This window comes from Asparagus officinalis, chromosome 5, assembly GCF_001876935.1.
Source record: "Asparagus officinalis chromosome 5, Aspof.V1, whole genome shotgun sequence".
Lineage (NCBI taxonomy): Eukaryota > Viridiplantae > Streptophyta > Magnoliopsida > Asparagales > Asparagaceae > Asparagus > Asparagus officinalis.
Window position 1 is genome coordinate 94,410,159 of NC_033798.1, and position 15,253 is coordinate 94,425,411.

Below are 15,253 nucleotides of genomic sequence, written 5' to 3' on the forward strand. Positions count from 1 at the left end.
TAGATAGATTAGCTAATCCCACCAATCACTCTTTTATTTAAAAATTCTCTCATTAAATCTCAAACCTAACCCCCACATTCACAGTCTTTCATCCTAAATTCATTGCAAGAATAATGAAATCGAGTTCTAAGGTTTCAAGTGCTTCTTCAAGCTATGATATGGTGGACGAGAAAGAGAGAGTGTGTTTACTATTTTAAGGTGATTTCAAACGTATATCTCCTTTATCTAATAATATGTTAAGTCTCATTATGAATATGATAAATTATTTAATTACCACTTCAAAAAAGATATGATAATTAGAATAGATTAATATAATAATTTAATATTCAAAAAAAAATTAAGGTTAATATTGACCATAGAATTTTTTTTCTCAAACTCGTACTTTTAAAGAGAGTATGATATGATTAGATAGATTAACTAATCCCACCAATTTCTCCTCTATTTAAAAATTCTCTCATTAAATCTCAAACCTAAACCATAAATTCACAGTCTTTCATCCTAAATTCACTGTAAGAATTATGAAATCGAGTTCTAGGGTTTCAAGTGCTACTTCAAGCTATGATATGGTGGAAGAGAAAGAGACGAGGGTTTACTATTACAAGGCGATTTCAAACATGAAAATAGCATGGATAATAGAGAACTACAGGAGACTTTTTTTTTGCTGTCCAAACTATCGAGCAAATATCAAAGTGTAGAGTTTTGCGTGGAAACATGAGCTCTTCCATCTCCAAGCTCAAATGGTGATTAATAAATTGTTATGTGAAAAAGATGTGTTCAAGGAAGGGGTGGACAATATTGGCAGAGAGAAATTGATAAGTTTGAAAGAGAAATTAAGAGAGAAGAAGAAGAAATTAATTGACGGGGAGAGAGAATAAATTACTTGATAACGAGAGTAATATTAGTCATTCAAAACCGTTAAAATTGATACGAGTGGATGAATGGTCAAACGACGACAGGTTCACCCCAAACTTAGTGTGTTAGGATTTTAGAATATATAGATCAAGTTCAACGGAGCAGATCATCCACAATGTCGTTCAATCATGTGATTTTAGAGGCGTCATAGGAGGAAATCCCCTCCTATGATAAGGATACCCATTAATCTCTCTCTCTCTCTCTCTCTCTCTCTCTCTCTCACATGAATTCATGTACAACCAAACAAAATTTTGTTGAATTTTTATCTCTCATGTAAATACTATTCAAAATACCTATTGTAAACAAATTAGATTTTGAACACAGATTGGTAAAAGTGTGACGGTACTCAAAACAATCTAAAAACTTCAAGCTTAATAATCTAGACATATATTAACCATATTTAGATCATACAAAATCATGATTATAAGAGAGGGAGAAGCCATCAACTTGCATCACGAACAAAGTTAAATTATGATTGCAATAGAAGCTCAGATTGGTGCTGTCGATAGTCAAAAATGTTGCAAAGGTATATCTTATGTTTTAGGGTTTTTATGCAATTTCAATCATTGTAGGATTTGTTTAATTTCTTATGTTTTAGGGGGTTTTGTAATTTTCTTGTCCTTTAGGGGATTATTTGTAATTTTTGATTTCTTGAGGATTGTTTTGTAATATTTATATTTCTTTATGTTCATAATTTCACATGTGTGTAATTTTTCATACATGATTTTATGGAGATAAAATCTATATGATTTTTTTGTTAATTTCTATACCACCATATGTGATTGTTAGATTTTTCTTCATGGATAGTTATAATGTAATACGCATACCAAATATTTTATTATTAGAATTTTAATTAAGAATATATTTAATTTGATGATAATTCCAAGGTGAAATGAAGATTAGATGTTAACACGTCATCTTCTGATAGTATAGGAAGACACGTGGTTATTTATGATATAACACATGTCAATTGTTTTTATATTTGAGAATAGTACATGTTAGTTGTTTTATGGCTTTAAGGGTACTACCAATTTCTCATTATATATAAAAGAGGGATATCTAATCTACAGATTGTAACCTAATTTGGTTTAGTTTTCTAAATTAATTTGTAATGTACATAAAACTCCTCAATTAAAAGTAAAATAACCGAAACTTCTCATTAGAGAGAAATGGCTAATCACATCCTATTGATTTTTTTAGAACATTCTAACCTATGATATATGTAAATACCATGAGAAAGCAAATCAATTTCTTATGTGCAAACGCATGATATATGTAGCAACACCAGCCCACACATAAGATTTTACGTAGCCTTACATTTTTATCATTTCTAAATTAGCCCTTGCCGAGGAATGTCACAAGTTTCAAAGACCTAGGCTGTTGACCCCCATAATTCTCATTTTAATTTCAACAATTCTCTACACAATAACTAAATTAGCAAATATCATAGACAAATTTTAACAGCCAAATAAGGAAAATATATATAAACAAAGTTAATTATAATGCCATAGTGTACACCTTTGCCAGAATTATCTCTTCCTAGTTCAGAAGCTCGTCCAATATGGAGTTTTGCTTGTCCAATATGGAATGAATCTGAAAAAATTACATTGCCAATCATGAATTACATGATAGGAATGATTATTGAATACATCTAATATGAATAGGATAATAACATAATCTAGCTTTACTCGTTGCCCTCGATATCTTCCCCGCCTACTTGATCGATATCAAACAATCATCATGATATAGCGGCGTAATTAAAAGAGAGTACTACTCATTTCGGTACGAGCAAAACGGGCACAAATCGTAGAAGATCATAGTAATAGATTTAAAACAATAATAATCAATCTAAATAGTTCACAAATTTGTTTCCCTTGTATAGGGTATAACACAAAGCAAAAGTACTAAAATGATTTTTCTTAAAGTAATTAGACTTCCTAAAAATAAAAAAAAAAACTAAATTGGATCAACACTCTTCGACGTACAGTTTGAGCTTGAAGTCGATTTTTTTTCACCCCAAAATCTGATTGGAACTGCTAAGCTGTGCGACTTGTAGAGTACTTCCTGGTCTTTCTAAAAAAATATAATAATAGTGATTCTATGGAGGGAATCAAAAGCTATGCTCCGTTGAAGTTGCACGCCAAAATCTGGTTGAAAATCATCATCTTTTCTTGGATCACCCGAGCTTCGCACGATCCGAATTTTTCCCAAAAGGCATCAACGGCGCATCACATCATTCTTCAGAGGTAGTGGAAGGTACTGATTCCAGAGCCCAGTCATTCCCGTGGGTAGTAGAACTGGTAGAACCTTTCGTAGTTGTCCTCGTTGATGATGAAAGGATATGATGACTTGTGGTGTGAGAAGAGGAGAAGCCAGGTATGACCACGGAGAAGAGGAACTCTGCTATGGTTTTCTGTGGGAGGTCATAGGAGCCTCTTTGCTTGCTTTGGCTTACTTCCATTCAACGGAATGAAATCTTCCGTGACGAGGGGCGTTTTGTTAGCTTGAGATTGTGAACTTTTATATAGTAGTGTAATAGTGGGAGAAAAGAGTTATAATGGCGTGGAAATTAGAAGGATGGGAGGTTTAATTAGATGTCATTAAATTGAGGTAATAGTGTAATTAAAGATTAATGAGGAATGGAGAAGTAGAAAATCGTTATGAGCAAGTGAAGACGAAGAGGTTAGTGAGGTGATCATAAGTTTGGTGACTTATCATAATACCATCATCATGTTTTTTGCATATTCAATTATATTATACAATTTAAAATGAGAATTAAATATAATCATGATGAATTAAAGTTTGATATTAATATTAGGTAGATGAGGACAACTTTGTTATATTTACAATAGTTGAAGGGTAACTTAGGGTATGAAAAGTTTTTTTGGTACTCCCTCTTTTAAAGTGTAGATGATATATTATTTGGTTCAACCATTATCTGCGTTCTATTCCAATTATATAATCTGCTTGGCATCCATCACGTTTTATTGCAGAACGAGATCCTGATTTTAGGGTTAAGTACCATTCTCCTCTTGTGCACATCAAGAGAGAGCTGCTTTCATTTTGTTAACTGTGGTGGAATGAAGCAACTTGCTGCATTGCTTGGTCATATGTTGCATGGATCAACAGCTTTTACACTGGTGTTGCTTGGTGCTCTGGAGAATGCTACACAACATGCAATTGGATGTGAAGGATTCTTGGGATGGTGGCCCCGAGTAGATGAGAATGTTCCTAGTGCTAAGAGTGAAGGTTATTCCAATTTACTAAATCTTTTACTCACAAAGCAGAGGCATGTTGTTGCTTCCCTTGCTACCTGTATTCTGCAACGTTTGCGTTTATATGAATCTGCCTCTAGGTACGAGGTATGTGCATATTTGTAAAACCATTTACTTGGTTCATATATATGTTTGAAATACGATTGACGAGATTGATTTTTTTTGGTAGTGTGCAGTCTTATCTACAATGGCATCCTCTGCTGAGGATGGACTTACTACTGATAAAATAGATCTTCTTCTCTCAGCTTCTTCTCATCTCAAACAAATAGTGGTCAGTTCTCATTTCTGATGCTTGCCAATATTTTCGTAGGATATTGGCATAGATCTTGCATCTGTTTAATCTTGATGCACATACACAACTTATTTAATTTTGCTTATAAAAATACTGCAGAAGTTGTTGAATTTATGTGGACCTATTGAAGATCCTTCACCTGCAGCTTTCACAAGAAGATCAATGCTTCCTGTTACATCAGATGGACTATTATCTTACAGAACAACTGCCAGTTATATTTCCTTGTCTAAATACAGCTTTTCGAAATGGGATATCAATACACATTTGTTATCCCTTCTCATGGTATTTTCTACTTAATCTTACTTGCCAGTCTTTATATTATACTGTCTGGTTATTTGTCACTTTCATATGTATAATTGTCTGGTACTCTTCAGTACTCCATGAGTAGAAAACATTCAGATCAGGCAGAATGTATTTGATTATATTAATAATTGGGTGATCAATATGGTCGTCTTTATGAAAGTTTCTTTATTTTCAGTCGTTTATTCTGTATTTTGATGGAGCATGCTAGAGTGGACATGCAGAAGTCTCTGTTCTGCTTCTTTTTATTGTTTATAGTTGGGGATGTTTCTATTGATCATTGAAATTACTGATTTTGCACAGTGCTTCAGAAACATGCTGTAATTTATTCTCCAACTGTAAAGAAAGTGGTGAAAGAAGCTTTTTTCCCATTTGCCTAGATGATTGAATCGCTGAACTGTATTTATGTAATTATTGCTGAGTCTCTGTGCTTCTATTGTTTTCTCTCCACATCTTTTATTGATAGTCATAATGGATGACCTTTTCAACATTTATTGAAATTCCACCTCATGTGCAAGCTGTGATCTTTGATGAATAGTAATTAATTTTCAGTCTCCTTTTGTGAACAGGAAAGAGGGTTTTTCCCTTTGTCTGCTGCTTTGCTGTCATCTCCTTTATTGCATTCAGTCAATGGGAGTAGAACAGATATCTTTGTGGACATCGCTACATCTATTCAGTCATTGCTTCTTTCTCTTCTTTCCTGTCGATCAGGTCTTTTTTCTGTCTCTTTTGTGTTTTGGACTGTGTACTTAATCGGATAGCTGGCACAATATGTTTTCCCCCTTTTACCAGGTTTGACTTTCTTACTGCTTCAACCGGAAGCTACAGCAACATTAGTTCTTTCTCTTCAAGGTGCTGAAGGCAAGTGCACAGCAGAATGCTTGACTCTTCGGCAGGCGGCTATTTTAATGTCAAAGGGATTCTTTTGTCATCCTCAGGAAATTGCAATGATTATGGAAATCCATCTCAGAGTGGTTAGTTAATTTTTTAATCTGTAAGCATAACTAAACAATGTTTTCCCCTTCCTACTGGTGCCATCTGCATGAAAACTATTACCTCATATTTTGTTTGAGATTAAGCACCATGCTTTCTGCATCTTGTCAAAATAAGAAGTGATCTGTGCAACTATGATTAGAAAAAAGGCTAAAAATTGTTGGATAAGCTTTTGGTTAATGATTGCACATCTTTGCGCTATTTTAGCTTTTTGATTGATGCATGATAGTGCATGGGTCCATGGTTTTCCTGTTTATCTTCATAAATAGATTGCTCCATGGACATGCATTACCATTTTTTCTGGTATGCAGTCGACCTGGGAAATTTGAAGACTGCAAGTTGTTATGCCTTTTCTGCCATCTAAGATCTTATGTACTGTGGAGTTCTTTCTGGAGACTGCGAGTCCTTGGAAAAAAAAAATCTGTTAGTTGCTTAGCTATGCAGTACAGATTCCAACTGAATAAATCTGGGTTTTCCATTTTTAGTCCGTCCAAATTCATATTGCTAATTTGGTAACCTGGTAATGCAAAGATTTCGTCTTCCTTTTTGCCAAAGAGCTGAGGTCTCATGGATTTTATCTCACAGCTTAGTTTGGTCATCATGGTTCTAGCAGTAAACACGAAGTACAGATGGCATTCTATTAGTTGAAGAGTCTGTATAATTTTCTTTCTCCATGCGAGAGGAAAAAACTTGTAATATTATGACCTTGGTTATACTTTTTCTGCTTTTGTATATATGCACGCTTCATTGAATTATGTTATGCATATAATTGCTTCGTCGAGCAGTCTTGAATGACTTCTTACATGCATCCTAATAGCTTGTGAGAGATTATGTCTTTCCTACCTGAACATATTCATATTGTTGCCAATTGCAGATAACTCAAGTGTTGCTTTTGTAGACGTAAGAATACTTACAGACTCACACATGGCATGACAAGATATGAATATAACTTAGAAGTAGGGTATATGCGAACTCCCAAGCAGTATCACAACATTATACCTTGCTGAAACTTGCGTTATTGAGGCTTAGGTTGCATGCCATGTCCTACCTGGCATCGACCTATGCTGTTTTCACTTTTTTAATGGAAAAGCACATCTTGTATAGAGATTACTATATATACAATATTCTTCTTGTTTATTTCTGCTAGTTGCTTAAAAGAAGGGCAAAATTTAGAAACTGAACTTGATATGGTGTAACTAGTGTAAACATTGCTCAGCCAAACATGTCATCTCATTCAACACGCACGTCATATGCATGTAAATGATCATTTTGACTTGTTGATGATTCTCACTATACATTCTGATTTTTTTTACCTCCTCAACTATTCTAGTAATAAACATTTGTTCTCATGCTGTATTGCAGGGAAATGCTATTGACCGCTTGCTTACAATAACTCCTCACTCCGATGAACTCTTATGGGTTCTGTGGGACCTCTGTACCATTTCAAGGTAGATTGTTAATCTTTGTTTATTTGAATTAGTTTGTTTGTTATTTTATAGACCCTAAGAGAGTTTTATGCAGGTCGGAATGTGGCCGCCAAGCCTTGTTGTCTCTTTGCTATTTTCCTGAGGTACTCATGTCACTGTAATATTGTGTAACATATTGTTTAAAGAAAGTCTGAATTCTTGTGTTGTGATCTGAACTTATAGAAATGTTCTGCTAGTTGATTGATAATCTTGCCCTCGTTTACTGAAACTGAGATGTCTTTGCCTGGTGCTACATTTCTTATTTTTTTTAAAATGCTGATTTGCAGGCATTGTCAGTGCTGATAGAAGCATTGCATTCATTCAAAGATTTAGAGAAAATTGCTACTGATGATGGTATAGGATTTATTTATTTTTAATTCAGCAATGATCTGACTGGAGATGGATGTTACATTTATCATCCTTTTCTATTGATTTCATCTTTGCACTTCACCCTCAAATATCTGGATTTCAGGAGCTTCACCACTAAGTCTTGCCACCTTCCATTCAGCTGCGGAAATTTTTGAAGTCATTGTCACAGATTCAACTGCATCATCTCTCAATTCCTGGATTGGACATGCTGTTGATCTGCACAAGGCATTACACTTGTCTTCCCCTGGGTCCAACCGAAAAGATGCTCCTACAAGGTTGTTGGAATGGATTGATGCAGGTGTAGTTTATCATAGAAATGGGGTGGTTGGACTTCTTCGATATGCAGCTATTTTGGCTTCTGGTGGAGATGCTCACTTGAGTTCAACAAGTGTTCTTGTGTCAGAGTCAATGGATGTTGAAAACGTTGTTGGGGATTCAACAAATGCTTCAGATACTCAGATTTTGGATTCTCTTCTTGGGAAGCTTGTTTCTGACAAATATTTCGATGGTGTTACTCTTGGGAGTTCTTCTATTGTTCAGCTAACTACTGCTGTTCGAATTTTGTCATTCATTTCAGAAAATTCTGTAAGCATATTATTTCTTGTTCAGCTGTTTGACATTTGTGAAATTATTTTCTTTTCTTCAATCACTTTATGAGATATTGTTTTTCTATGAAGGCTATGTCTGCATCGCTTTTTGAGGAGGGTGCCATGACCCTAGTATATGTGGTTCTGATCAACTGTAAATATATGCTTGAACAGTCATCTAATACTTATGGTGAGTTGGTTTTTGTGTTCCCCGTTATTGGTATTGAAAATCAATTGAATCATTGTTTTCTATTAGCATAAATAATTCTTTTCTATAGAATTCTTTTTTCATGTGTTGACCTGTAGTTGCAAATATGGTCATGGAAATAGCGAAAATGCAAAAGCATCAAAACAAACTTAGATTTGATATTATCTGGAATGTTCTCTCTGTTAAGAAACCCTTAATATGTATTCCACTGAATTTGTTCAGAATCTTCAGATGACTTGGAAGTATTTATCTATTTTTTTTAATTAAGAGTACATTCTATTTTCCACAATGGTCATAAAACACACCAGGACTTATCTTCTTTAGTTTGATCATTATGCTATTAGGTTGATACTAAACCTTGAAAGACTTGTTTAGGTTGGTACATGCAAAAAAAGAAGTAGTTTATTGTATTGCCATCAAAATTGTCATAAAACATGCAAGGAGTTATATTTATCTTCTTCAAAATCAGAGCACTATGCTGCTTCAAAAACTTGTTAAGGTAGTAATATAGTCACACACGCTTATAGATACTGATAGATACATTTCTATTCATCTTGATCTATATTTTAAAGTATATTGAAACAATGAGAAAAGCATGCTACATCCGCCCTCTTTTTGATGGTAACCTTATTCTCTCATCACAGCTCATTGTTCCCCTGAATGTGGTTATGGGAACTGAGTCAACAGCTGTCTCCGTGTTCTTTTTGGCTATTGTATGCATCTTCAATGAAGTTGGGACCTGGTCTTTTTCTTCACTTCTCTTAACTTCCCTCAGGTCACCTCCTAGATCGTGATGTTGTATTCAAGCTTCCTTTTGTATGTATGATTTCCAGGTCTCACAAGTCCTGTTTGGATATTGTTATTCACAAATATGAGAAGAACTTGCTTTCATTGTTTTAGATATCGGATATGGGGATTGAATCATATTGTGGAACTGTTCTTCAGAACAGTATCCTATTTCTGTATATTTCAACTAAACTCTAACGAAGGGCATATAATTAGTTTCTTATAAATTTTACATGTCACCTTAAATATATCTTAGTAATCTTTTACTAGAAAGATGGTAAGTTGCTTGTTGATGTAATTTTTACTTCAGCACTATAAAGAAAAAAGTGTAATTGCTTGTTCATCTGTTGTCTACTGCCTTGACATAATGATTTAGTTTTAGTTACAATAATTTAATCAGGGTATTGAAACCTTATTCTCTAAAACTTATGGAGCAAAGCTGCGGGCTTACAGGAACACATGTTTAAACTTGGTAACTTCTCGACAGTTAAAGAGAAACTTTCGTTATGAAAATGTATTCATCTTCAGGTGCAGTTTTGGGTTAAAACTTAAAAGTGACCTAATTTTTATTTTTGACGCCTTTCTTGTATTGGGTAATATTACTTTGGTACTGAATTCGTTTTAGTCTATTGTCATTTCAATATTATTAATACACTTTTAGAAGGTAGCTTATATGTAGAAAGAGAATTACTGGGTAATATTTATTTAGACTAGCGTCTGCAATCTCTTGGTAAACCAGTTTGCATCGTATTGCAGTTATATTGAATAAATACTGTTTTCACAGATTTTTCTCCTTCAGAAATTTCTTTAATGATCTTCAATTCTTGGACTTTTCATTTGTAGATTATCTGGTGGATGAAGGAGCAGAATGCAACTCTACGTCAGAATTGCTACTGGAAAGAATTAATGAACAGAACCTTGTAGACCTTATGATTCCCTCTCTTGCATTATTGATCAATCTTCTGCGGAAATTACATGTAAGTTTGCACTCTTCTTCCCAGTGTTTTAAACGTCGGCTGACATGTCGGATTTAGGGGCCAACCGACATGATATGGAGCTTTTCAATGCGTATTGCGTTTTCAGGGTTCCATGTTGGATATGTCGTGGGACATGTCGGATATGTCGGTTGGATATGTTGGGTGATATGTCGGTTATGTCGACCGATTTTTCAGTCTAAAAAATTGGCTTATTTTTTTGGTCAGTTTTTCTAAGAAGAAATTTTCTAAATAAACTCATTCATATTTTTTTTCTAAAAATAGACCCTATTGAGTTTTATTTACAAAAATATACCAATTTTATCTTAACCCGGTTCCTAAATGGTCGGGGTTGCCAACCCCGACTATTTAGGAGGTTGTAAACCCCCAATTATAACCCTAAACCCTAACATTCTATGCACTAAATAGTCGGGGTTGGCAACCCCGACTATTTAGAAACCAAATTAAGACAAAATGAGTCGATTTTTGTAAAAAAAACTCAAGGGGGTCTATTTTTAGAAAAAAATTATGAATGGGTTTGTTTAGAAAATTTCTTCTTTTTCTAATCAGGTTTGGGTTTAAATTCTTGATTGTCTTAATATTACTTCCAAAGACAAAAATCGATAAGTTAAGGGAAATAGAAAAAAGACCAAAGTAATATCCATCGCTCATCTTCTCTCTCTCTCCTTTGACATCCTATCGCTCTCTTCTCCAAGCTATTCCTTCGACATCAATATCGGGCGATCTTCTCTCTTCTTAACCGCTAATATCGGAGTCATCTTTTCTCACATCTTTCCTTCAACATCAACCTTAAGCATCATAAGTTATTTACTTTTTATATGTTTAGACAAAAGAATTTTTTAAGTCTGTTTAGATTTTATTTATGATATTTATATTACACATATGCACATCATCCGATATGGCAATCCGATATTTTTTCATCTCCTCTGACATATCCCTGATTTTCGCTATCCGACATGAATTTTAGCTGTCTGATATGAACCCGACATTCAACATTTAAAACCTTGCTTCTTCCTTGTGGAGTATCTTTCTGAGGTTTCTTCTAAATTTGGTCTGTAATATATCTTCAGATGATGCTTATGGTAGTTTATATGCATGAACCAAATCCAAACTTTAAATGAAGGGGAAAAACAAGTTGGCCCATTTTTCAACCCCAAATATCGGCCGAATTATTCGACATTCCTCTATATGCCGCTGTTTTTTTCTCCGAAACTCTGTTCATTTTTTAACCCTATATTTGTTGAGGCAACCCTCTTAAACCAACATGGCAGTTGCAACTTTAGAACCTTGACTTTCGGTGACTAAAACTTGAAAAAAATAATATAAAATAATAGTAAATTTAAAATAAAATAAAAAATAAAAATAAGATCAAACAATATGTTTAGTGCCATTAATATCATATGCGTATAAGTGCAGTAAAGGTTGACATCTAACAGCATTTACTTTAACCTTCATGATTTAGATTATATTTCTCTTTTGCTTCCATTACCTTAACAATAAGGTATCATGTGCTTTTACAGAACACAAAGACAAAGGAACCATATAGAAACAAGAAGTTAGTTAATGCTCTTCTGGGATTGCATAGAGAAGTGAGGTAAGGTATCATTATCTTTGCATTTTCTTTTAAACAGCATGATCCTAATTTAAAGAAGAGTGTTTTTGCAGTCCAAAATTAGCAGCATGTGCAACTGACTATTCCTCCGCATATCCAAGTCTCGTGCTTGGATTTGGTGCTGTCTGTCACCTTATTGCGTCTGCATTAGCCTACTGGGGTGTGTGTAACTGGACACCTGGCCTATTTCATTGTCTTCTTGGAAGTGTTCCAGCAAGTGCATCATTGGCATTGGGCCCAAAGGATGCCTGCAGCATGTTGCATCTTTTGGTATGCATCTTCTAAAAATAAATATTTTGTATGACCTGTATGCTACATTCAAATGCGTTCATTCATGTGGAATTTATAATACGCTAATGCAGGTTAACCTGTCATTTCCTTACTTTCTTTGACTCTATAATCATATTAACTTTATTTTTTTTTGTCATTTTGCAAAAAGGCTGGTCTTTTACCAGACGAAGGTATATGGCTTTGGTGTGACGGAATGCCTCCTCTCTGTGCTCTTAAAACTCTGAGCATTGGGACGATATTAGGGCCTGAAGCTGAGGGATACATTGACTGGTTTTTACAGCCAGATTACTTGAATATGTTGCTTGTAAAACTGACATCTCAACTTAGTAGAATTGGACATATTATACTGAATTTTGCCTTCAGTGTACGTGCTTCTACTTTACAAGCTAGAGATAAAAGTAATCTTTGTTTGCTTGTGTTATGTTTTTTCAACTCATTTCGTATAAATGTTATACTTCTTTGAGCAGACGTTGGTAGTCATACAAGACATGCTTCGAGTTTTCATAATTCGCATTGCCTGCCAGAGACCTGAATATGCGGACGTCCTGCTGCAGCCACTGATTTTATGGATCAAGAATCATATGAGTGAAACATCTCTGTCTGAAGTAGATAGCTTCAAGGTATCAAGTTGAGCTTCTTTTTCCTTCCACTCAACAAAAGGTCTAATTTTCAGTTTATCTGTTTGCTTTTTGTGTTCTTTCTCAGGTGTATAGGTTGCTTACTTTTCTTGCTAGTTTGTTGGAGCATCCACGTGCCAAGGTCACTTAATTATTGTTTTCTGTTAAGTTGTAGTGCAGACTTTCACTTAATTATTGTTTTCTGTTAAGTTGTAGTGCAGACTTTCACCTGAAAATTTGAGAGCTGGACTTGTTGGTATTGCTATGCTTTATGCTTTCTTTTCTCTTGTGGCTTATCCTTGTACATTTTTCAGATACTATTATGCAAGGCGGACACTATCAGAACTCTGGTTAATGTAGTCAAGAGATGTAATGATGCATATAGCTCAGGCAGTGAGTTGGTTCTAGAGAATAGAGTGCCTGGTAAAATCGTATCTTCCCTGCTTAGTTGGAGTATACCTGTCTTCAAGTCTTTGGCTTTGATTTTTGATCCCCGAACATCTGTTCCGTACTCCGAAAAGTATGGCATGTGAGTGTATTTGCTGCATTTTACAACTCTACATTTATTATGATGTGTATGCAGTATTTAAATGTTTTTATATACTGTGACATTTTAGTGACGATATCAGTATTGAAGTTAGTACCACAATTGGACGCCAACTTCTGAGATCATGCCAGGTATTTGAAAGATTTAAGTTAAAGTTATATTATTTTATTTGATAATCTTGTGATGTAGTGCGTGTTTAAAAGTTTTTACATTCAAGGATCTTTATTTTCCTAATTGTAGTTTACCTTGGTTGTTGAGTTTGCTACTATGTTGCATGGGTATTTCTATCTAGGGCCGTACCCATACCCAACACAGAAACTTCCATAGACACTCCTTGGATATTTGCACACACTTATTCATATGTGTACTCAATTAGATAATACATGTTTCAATGTAAACACTTGCTATATGCATCTTGGATGTATATCTTACACTTCACATGCAATTCTTGAAACTTGTTGGACTTATATCAGGTTTGTCTCACCCCATACCCAGTTCAAAAATATAATTATAAAGGGTCTTTTGGGTATCAAGTTAAGAAAACAAGCAATGGGTATGCTTGGTACCGAGCACAAAAAATGATGCTTGGTAGTGAGGTGGCTCATAATCATCTACATATGTATATCCTACACTTCACATAGAATTCTTGAAACTTGTTGGACTTATATCAGGTTGGTCTCACCCCATACCCAGTGTCAAAATGGTCCTGCACATATTCACTAATTACATAAAAGAAATATTCAAATTAACATAAAAAATAAGTCCCCTCATTCACGCTTGCCCTCAAATTTGTTTTTGTTAAAAAGCACTTCTGTAAGCCTCATGGTGTATTTGAGTTGTAACCTTTGTAAGAAAGTCATCTATCTGGTCATTTATGGCTATGTGAAAAAGGTCCTAATGTTTTCTCTAAGGTTTGATGAAAAAATGACAAACTGTATGTCTAGTGTGCTTATGAAAGATTGGGTAGGCGTTATTTGCATAAACTGGTGAGAAAGATATTCTATAATCTTGAAAAGACATCTTAACTATATAATCTACTGCAAGCTCAAGACATTCCTTGATATTTGGTGTTAGTCACTTGGTTCTCATTTCCACGGTCCTAGCGAGTCATCATCTATTTTCCTACAAAATATGTCTTCATAATTTTGTTAAATAGTAACTATTCACTTTGTCCTTTCATGGGTAAAAGGTTTCTGTTGTTTTAGGTGGTTGCCTGGGTGGGAGAGGCTATTTATTTACTTTTTTTTCTGAGCAGGGTGAGGCAGGTTGGTGGTGTTTTTTGTTCTCTTTTCTTTTTCTTTTTGTGTGTGTTGTTGTTTTTGTTTTTTTTTTTTTTTTTTTTGAGTCTTGGGAGCTTGGAGGCGGGGGAATGATTTTTGAAGCATCATCTTGTCTGTCATCCGATGGGGAAGATGTAATTTGTATTTTTATTTATACTTGTCGCGGTTCATAACATCACCTTGAAGTGGTAATGGTGCAACTAAGACAAGCCATCATGATTTTAAAGCGATGTGGTTCTTTTTCCTTGCCTCGGTTTCATGAGAGAATATTACCTTAGAGAAGGGATTCAAGAGGACCGTGCCTGCCTTCTGTCTTTATATACCTTTTATACATTAAATCACTAATCATGTATCCCTTTAGGCCACTTTATCCCTTATGATTGTAGAGATTATCATATACCAATTGTTCTAAAAGAAACATGTCAGATCCCTGGTCAAATCGTAGACATAATCTTACAAACCTACCACAGTTGTTCTGTGACCCCAGCCCCTTGTTAGCTTTGCTATGAGTCATGATCATCTATATGGTTCAGTTTCAATGCATCATGCACAATTAAGTTCTTACCAAGGCTGAAGAGCTCAAGGAACCCCCTCTTATTGGGATGGTGAAGGCCTTCTATTCTATTCTTCGTATCAGAAGGATGTTAACTCCATGGATTACTTGGATTTATTTGGTGTATTTATGATTGGCCACTTGGGATCAACTTGATGGCAGGGGCTCTT

At 34.8% G+C, this 15,253-nt stretch overlaps 1 protein-coding gene across 2 annotated transcripts in view; it reads left to right on the top strand.

Moving 5' to 3' along the window:
• The window catches only part of LOC109840229, a 35,943-nt gene that overhangs the window by 12,217 nt on the left and 8,473 nt on the right, over positions 1-15,253 (top strand). For both annotated transcript variants that reach the window (XM_020408790.1, XM_020408791.1), the window contains exons 7-24: positions 3,906-4,274; positions 4,357-4,458; positions 4,579-4,761; positions 5,349-5,490; positions 5,572-5,753; positions 7,135-7,220; positions 7,294-7,342; positions 7,526-7,592; positions 7,711-8,192; positions 8,285-8,384; positions 10,032-10,165; positions 11,704-11,777; positions 11,849-12,065; positions 12,235-12,450; positions 12,554-12,706; positions 12,792-12,845; positions 13,018-13,232; positions 13,321-13,381. In XM_020408790.1, the coding sequence (XP_020264379.1) occupies positions 3,906-4,274; positions 4,357-4,458; positions 4,579-4,761; positions 5,349-5,490; positions 5,572-5,753; positions 7,135-7,220; positions 7,294-7,342; positions 7,526-7,592; positions 7,711-8,192; positions 8,285-8,384; positions 10,032-10,165; positions 11,704-11,777; positions 11,849-12,065; positions 12,235-12,450; positions 12,554-12,706; positions 12,792-12,845; positions 13,018-13,232; positions 13,321-13,381 (2,886 nt within the window). The remainder of the gene's footprint in view (positions 1-3,905; positions 4,275-4,356; positions 4,459-4,578; positions 4,762-5,348; positions 5,491-5,571; positions 5,754-7,134; positions 7,221-7,293; positions 7,343-7,525; positions 7,593-7,710; positions 8,193-8,284; positions 8,385-10,031; positions 10,166-11,703; positions 11,778-11,848; positions 12,066-12,234; positions 12,451-12,553; positions 12,707-12,791; positions 12,846-13,017; positions 13,233-13,320; positions 13,382-15,253) is intronic.